This window comes from Cupressus sempervirens, chromosome 2 (assembly GCF_028749045.1).
Source record: "Cupressus sempervirens isolate cs-2001-9-10 chromosome 2, ASM2874904v1, whole genome shotgun sequence".
Lineage (NCBI taxonomy): Eukaryota > Viridiplantae > Streptophyta > Pinopsida > Cupressales > Cupressaceae > Cupressus > Cupressus sempervirens.
This window is the reverse complement of record NC_143119.1, coordinates 329,104,462-329,112,099: the sequence shown is the minus strand read 5'-3', so window position 1 is coordinate 329,112,099 and position 7,638 is coordinate 329,104,462. Positions and strand designations below refer to the sequence as shown.

The following is a 7,638-nucleotide window of genomic DNA, read 5'->3' as shown; positions in this document are numbered from 1 at the left end:
AAGTGTTGAGAGGCAAGCGTTTAGGATTGTTCTACTGATTGTTTTTATGGGTGTGAGTCATTGACCATCAACACTTAAGCCTCACAATGGAAGCAAATCAAGGGAATCCAAAAGCATATGATCACAAACAAGTTTAGAATCAAAAGCACTATCCCATTTGATATAATGCTAAGTGAAATGGGAGCTACCCCTATCAAAGCACTTGCTATGGTGCATCTAAAAAGTTTTCTAAAAAGAATCCAAAAAAGTACATGGATGCAACACAACATAAAGTTGATGAGTAAATAGAATATTCATTTCAATGTGTCCCACAAACAATAAATATCTTTTTTATGGATAAACTTTACAAGAAAATTGGGGGAATTGGTTTGGAAGTATATACATTATATCAATGAATTCAATCTCAAATGTGACTAACTTCAAAATGTACGGAAGAATGCAAAAGAGGCTTGGGAAGAGAGAGTTTGCCTGTGTTGAACAACACTTTATTTTAAAATGTGTTGCATACAAGGACAAGAGGACCAAGTTACTCGATATAGTGCATTGAAAAGTTAAAAGTGCTCATCATAAACTTGCACATTTAACCTCAAACTTTATAAAATTTCTTTCTTAATTCATCCCTTGCCATTGTAATGACACCTCATGGAAACATGGAAACATAATAAGATGACCAAGTTAATGGCTATAGTGCATTAAAAAGTTGGAAGTGCTCATCATAAACTTGCACAAGGAGTTACTGAAATTGGCTATGTTCCTCATAAACTTCATAAATTTTCTTCCTAATTTATCCCTTAGCATTGTAACTTGCCATTGTAAAAACTTGTGAAAACATGAAAACATAATGAGAACCAGCTTGTGCCTTCCCATTAAGCCCACAAAAAAGTTATAACCTCATCTTTCTTTTTGAGATGTTTGTTTGTTACATTCTACTTGTTTAAGGATATTTGTAATTATCTAGTCGGTTTGCTGATCGAATTGCATTGTAAATCATATGTGAAACCCTGTACAAAACCAGTTATTATACATTACATAACAGAACAAGAAGAAAGAAAACTTTATTCCGAATACACGTGTGAATAGTAATTGCAATCAAAGAATTCGAGGTTGGGAAGCAACCTTTTAATGGAATAATGATGGATTAGATTACTGCTCCCAATTACAAATCATTACTTTGCCCCCACGGTTAAAGAATCAACAATGTAATATGCAGTCGCAGACGATGCAATGGTGCATCTTGAATTGAACCCACTTCGTCATCTGCTAAGGGATGAATTCATCGTAGCGGCTCATCTGAAGGATGCTTGGATCTCTTCCAGAGTTCGTCCTTTGGTTTCCGGAACACACAATACCACAAAGGCCAGTGTGAAGGTGCACACAACAGAATATAGCGTGAATGTCCCTGCAACAATAAGACGGTAAAAATGGAACTTCAGAAAACTGTTCATAATGAGCAATTATTTACTCATTTTTTGACAATATGTTTTCTAGCCTACTCTAGACTAAATATGGTTCACAAGATCTATCAAATGGATATAGGTGTCTCATCCACATTCCTGCTACAATCTGTTTTCATATCTACAAACAGGGCATACATTCCCTACCCCTGCTAGATTTGAACATGCTACCTCTCTTTCAAGGATATGTTTTTACTTGTTTAAAGATTGAAACTTTTCCCACACAAATAGGCCAGACAAGGCTAATAGACATTTTAGAACTCGCCTAGTTCCAATCTTCCAACATTCAGTATCAGGGGACATGGCATGCCCTGAAGGCTTAATGGACCAATATAGGAATCTAGGAGAGACCACAAATATTGTCGTCTGGTCTAATTGCTTTACTAAAAGTGTATACCATATAGAGAAGCGGTGCACATTCCATCATGTTTGTTATAGCGGAACTCTTCCATTTGGCAATGATTTAGTGGGCGATTTTGGTATGCTTAAGTGATGCACAGCTTAAGGCTAAAAACTCACCAGCATAGCTCCATTGCATTAGTAAATTGATAGTCATTGTCACCACCCATGATGTCATCCAGTGTGCCAGGGTTGCTACACTGCCAGCAAGACCCTTGACATTGAGTGGAAGTATCTACAGTAGCACAGGAAGAGTTAGATAATAGAGAAACAGATTATTAGTAGCATCACTTTAAGTGATTAAAGGACCAGGAGATTCTTCCCAGTGTTTCTGTAAAGGGTGCAATAATGTGACCTAGTCAATGTTACAAGTGTGTTACCTCAGACATGATAATCCATGGGATGGCACCCATACCAAGTGAGAAGGAAACGATGAAAATCTGTAATCAAATCAGCAAACAACAAATGATATATATCAATATGACGAGAACGGTGTGACAGAGAATGTCTAGTTAATGCATAGAAGTTTTGGTATGTGTTAAAAATCATAAGAGCTATGTTACTCGAGCGTTCTATTATTTCTGATTTCTATATTCATATTTGAGTTTTCATTCCCAACTTACCAGCAAACTTGTTAAAGCTAATACACTGAAGAACGTTTCATATTGAGAAGCTCCTTCCATATGGCTCTGCAATAAGAGCAAACTAGATATTAGCTTTGGACAGCCAAGAAATTCCATACCATCAGGCACCAGATAACACCACCAAATAAGTGTTCAGTAGAAAGTGAAGGCGTGTTTTTCCTAGAGCTTCAAATCAACCATTAGGCTTTTTAGAGGCGCTGCATTCAAGTAAGATGAGAGACCAAGAAGGAAACGACATATGGCTTTTAGTGACACTACCTTCAAGTAAAATGAGAGGCCAACAAGAAAATGACATATGGCCATCCCTCCTGATGAGACCTATTGAAAAAACAATAAAACATGTTAATTCTCTCCACCATTGAATCTATGCTCCCAAATGACACAATACAAAATTGTGATAACTGCAAGGTTTTTCTCACCATAAGGAGAACACGTCGACCAGCTTTGTCCATTAGGCATACAGTAAGCCCAGTTGTGAGCACCTGTAACATTATCCTTTATTCATAAGCAACATGAGACTAAATCATGATAGACAAATTCATGCAGGACTTCAAGAAAATAATTAAACCTGAATGGCACCAAGTCCAAGTGATGCAACACTAGCAGATGAAATCCCTGCAAATTTGTGGATAGCACAAATCGTAGCTCAGTGCTTTGTTTAAGAAACAAGATTAACATAGACACTATGAGCTAAAAATCACTTCCAGCAACCTTTTATCTCGTTGACTTTAAATTTCTAAGATAATTCTCTGCTGCCAAAGGCTATTGCAAAGCATGCTACAAATTCCATAGTTTATAATATGATAAATTGAACATGAATAAAGACATGATATAGAACCTCAACTTTAGATACCTATAGGCTAGAACTCACCAGCAGATTTGAAAATGGAAATGCTGTAAAACATAATACCATTAACTCCACTTAATTGCTGCAAAAGTTGCAGCCCAATACCAATCTGCAATCTCCCATTTCAAGACAATATCAACATACAAAATTGTGAGTTGTGTCCATTTTGGAAGAATGAAGTAGTTGTTGACTGATAAACCTACTTGTGTAAATTGGCCAAATGGGGAAATCTTAAGATGTAACTCACAGTGAGAGGAAGGGCATATCTCCGTTCAAAGATCTCACAGAATTTGATTCTACTTTGCTGACTATTCATCTCCATGACGCTCTAGACTCAGAATATTTCCATTAGTTAGACAAGCTTCTACCATTATAGAGGTGATGTTAACTAATAGACAATTAAATCCCATTCATGATAGGAAAAGCTTAAAAAAAAAGCAAAATCTATACAAAAGCAGATGACTCCTCAAACTGGTAGAATATTGAAAACACAGTAAGAAGTTTGATGATGCAATTAATGGAACAGGCAAAAAATGCAGTTCATCTTGGAGAAATCGTAGCACCTTGATTTCAATTGCTTCAAGGGAGACATCAATATTAGATCCTCGGAGTGCTTGTAGTGAAGCTTCAAAACTATCATTACCAACTTTTGCCTGCACTCAAGTAATCATAAATTTGCCAAATAAATTTCTTTGTATAGTATATGTCATTTTAAAATTGTTAGCGATAATTGAATAATATCATTTCAAAATGTATCTGTATGTGAAATATGCTCACCAGCCATCTTGGGGATTCTGGTATGAAGAAGAGGCCGAATACCAAAAGGGCACAAGGGATCATACCTGTCCAGCTAAAGTTGTCAACCTATCATTTCTTTCATAAAAGTTAAAAATCTAATTTATTTTTTTAAATTCACCCAGCAAAAGCATAATATAAGGTACCTGCAACTGCAAGAGGACGCCATGAAAGGAACAGTCCAAATAGATATGCCAGCATAATACCAATTGTCACAGAAAGCTGTTGAAAAATCAATTAAGTATAAGATTCAAAACTGTATCAAATTACACTTTATATTAGGACTATTATCATGATTAATATACAAAAGAATTTTGAGTTTACAAAACAAACCTGATTTACTGCCCCAAGACCTCCTCGCAAATGCTTTGGTGCAATCTCAGATATGTATACTGGTACCTAAAAGAACCATGATATGGTTAGATTCATAGCTGTCCACGTGCTTGTATGCTCTTTAATTTATTAAGTGTAATAATTTATGGCTTAAAAATGACAACAATAGGCTTGTTCTAGATTGTGAAAAAAAATTGACTTACAGTGAATGAGATGACTCCCACTCCAAAGCCTGTGAGCACTCTTCCCAAGTACAAAAATGAAGAATCCTGTAACCATAGGGTGATGACATCAAAAAGAGGAATTTCCTTATGCTCCAAAGGAAAATCACTATCAAACTTCTTATTCGTTTAGCTATCATTTTATCAAAGGAAAATTAGCTTGCCTTGGCAAAAGAAATAGCGAGCCACCCAAGAATGTTGGGAATGGAAGCTACTAGTAATGCCTACACGCAAACAAAGAAGAGGTTATGCAAATCTAAATGTGTGTTAATTGCACTCATCTTTAAATACTGGGTACAAAAAAGAATTTATATGACCATCGTTGCTACTAGTAGTACAAGACAAAATCTTGCAGTGTATCCCTTTAGCGGTAGCATATTAGGTCTAACATATAAATTTATTTTAGTAAAGAAAGAAAAACATTGAAGGCACTTACCCCTTTCCGTCCAATATAATCAGCAACTTGTCCACTAATTATTGCACCCACCATGGCTCCAACATTAGTTAAAGATCCAAATAAGGAGAACTGACAGAAACAACAAGACTCTATATTAGGATCTACCACATAAACTATATTCTATCCTATTGCAAAAATGCATTCATCAAATAATAGTACCTGGGAAACAGTTAACCCAAGATCATTGATGATCCCACTTTGTGTGGGCGAAGAGTATCCAATCTGCAAGAACGTTGCTGTCAGAAACTTCCTTTTTTTATTCAGGTCGACTCTTGTAATGGATGCATGGATTAAAAATCAATCTATTCAAATAAGAAACTATAACTTACACAGAAACCAAACTGTACAGGCCCCAGGGCAACTATTAATGTACATAATATTGCAGTTATAGCACTTCCACAGAAGATTTCAACATTATCTGCCTTTCTAGCACCTTTACCGCCATGATGGCCAGATTTGGATATGGTTAGACGTGTGCTTCCTTCCTCTAAGAGAGCCTTTTTAATATCTCCATTGCCACCCATGCTTCCCTTTTCCAAATCATCCATGTACCCCATTGTTTTTATAGGGTAAAATCCGTAGTGACCAAATTTTCTGCAAACTTACAGGCCTACTCAGCCAAAATCCTGCTGGCAAAATATTCAACGCTCCCCTCAGGACCCGTGACAAGGGCTTAACTACCTCTTGTGTACCATAAGTTGAGTAGTTCTATTGGGCACTGACAGATCGGTCTTTTGGTGCAATGGCAACTCCACTCTAACAAGTGGTCCAAGTTCGAATCCTCAAAATGTCAGGTAATGCTCAAGTAACGTTGAGGGGATATTGTTGGAAAAATGTTCAACACTCCCCTCTATAAGTTTAGTGGTTGTATCAGACACTAACAGATCAGTCTTTTGGTGATAGCAAGGATAGCAACATGCAACATGCAAAGAAGTAGAGACTCAAAGATTCAACAATTTGGATTTTCAAAACTTAAGCATTCTAGATTCCAGGATTCAAGATTTCAACATTCCAGGATTCAAGGACCCAAAATGAGAGAAAGAGTGCTCATTTTATAATTTTCATGTAGGGTGAGAGCATTGGATTTGTCACCCACAGACATGCGATGTGGCAAGAGATTCCTATGACGCATATGACAGAATATGCCAAATGTAAGATTCTATGACACATGAGAGTCAAATTTGGCTAAATGTGGAAGAGAATCTATGACGCGTCATAAGATTCCTCAACCCACTTAAAGCCAAGAATCTATGACGAATAAGCCAAATAGGGCATGCGTAAGAGGTAATAATAATTCCTATGACGCATATGACAGAATATGCCAAAAGTAAGATTCTATGACACACGAGAGTCAAATTTGGAAGAGAATCTATGACCCATCATAAGATTCCTCAACCCACTTAAAGCCAAGAATCTATGACGAATAAGCCAAATAGGGACATGCGTAAGAGATAAGAATATTTGATTATGACAAATCTTAGCCAAGTGTCAAAGGAGAATCCACGAGGTGTCATATCCAAGTGTCATGATGATGGAATATTTTATGGAATATTTGAATTAAAAATCCTCTTATTCCAAAAAATAAGAATTAGCAGAAAATGGATTTAATGATGAAAAATGGAACTTAGGAATTAAGAATTTCCATGGTTTGCAAATAATGAATCAATTAATTAATAAAATTAATTAATTGACGACGATGAACTAATTAATTAATAAAATTAATTAATTGAGGATGATAATTAGGAAGAATAATTAAAAAGAATAAGATTAAATTATGGGTTATTTAATCCTATAGAGAAAATTAGTAGATGATTGGCCAAATTGATTAAATGAATGCGATTGTATCCTTTGATGAAAATGTGACGATGATGGATATCGAATGAGATGATGAAAAGGTAGACCAAAGCCATGGTCAAATTAATTGATAGATCAAAATTGATAACATGCCAAGGACACATGACATGAATTAATTGATATGTAACATTTAACCGACATTTTAAATGCTACAAGATTGAAATTGACTGATAAGGTTTGATCATAATAACACTGACGGACACTATCAATATTATTAAAATGGTTGATGATGCCATGATCTGACATTGAAAGCCTCAACAATGTCAAAGATTGAATGACATGAATGATATTTTGACCTAGCACTGAGAGCCATGATAGTACTAAGGTCAGATTGATAAGATTGATAAGTTGATAGGTTTCCAAGACACTAAAAGCCACAAAAATGCCTAGGAGTGGATAAATGATGATTGATTTGGGATGTTTGATATGTTTTGGGTTGATTAGGACTGATTCCGAGTTGATTTGGGGTGATTTCGAGTTGATTTGATATGATTTTGAGTTGATTTGGTATGATTTCAAGTTGATATGAAATTGATGTGAAAGGGGATACAAATGACGAAATATGGTCAATCTAGCCAAAAGATCAAAGTTAGTAGAATGAGAAAATGGGACAAATTAGTATGAAGAAGTGATG

General features: G+C 35.8%; 1 protein-coding gene across 1 annotated transcript; it reads right to left on the bottom strand.

Moving 5' to 3' along the window:
• Positions 1–659: 659 nt before the first annotated feature.
• LOC149572435 (sugar transporter ERD6-like 6) lies at positions 660–5,707 on the bottom strand. Its single transcript, XM_089813601.1, has 18 exons — positions 5,480–5,707; positions 5,310–5,372; positions 5,130–5,219; positions 4,858–4,917; positions 4,676–4,741; positions 4,473–4,538; positions 4,286–4,361; positions 4,122–4,186; positions 3,908–3,997; positions 3,592–3,672; positions 3,369–3,453; positions 3,066–3,112; positions 2,917–2,979; positions 2,756–2,815; positions 2,477–2,542; positions 2,234–2,293; positions 1,974–2,088; positions 660–1,399 (listed from the first exon to the last, which is right to left on the bottom strand). Exons 1-18 carry the CDS (start codon positions 5,705–5,707, stop codon positions 1,287–1,289), a joined length of 1,494 nt encoding a protein of 497 aa, XP_089669727.1. The 3' UTR covers positions 660–1,286.
• Between the last annotated feature and the right edge of the window lie 1,931 nt (positions 5,708–7,638).

What these genes read in the sequence shown, in the direction of transcription:
- LOC149572435 (XM_089813601.1), bottom strand. Translation starts at nt 5,707, where the DNA reads ATGGGGTACATGGATGATTTGGAAAAGGGAAGCATGGGTGGCAATGGA. An exon ending in ATTATATTGGACGGAAAGGG is followed by an intron (nt 4,918 to 5,129) that starts GTAAGTGCCTTC and finishes GTTTGCGTGTAG; the next exon opens with GCATTACTAGTAGCTTCCAT. An exon ending in TCGCTATTTCTTTTGCCAAG is followed by an intron (nt 4,742 to 4,857) that starts GCAAGCTAATTT and finishes CTATGGTTACAG; the next exon opens with GATTCTTCATTTTTGTACTT.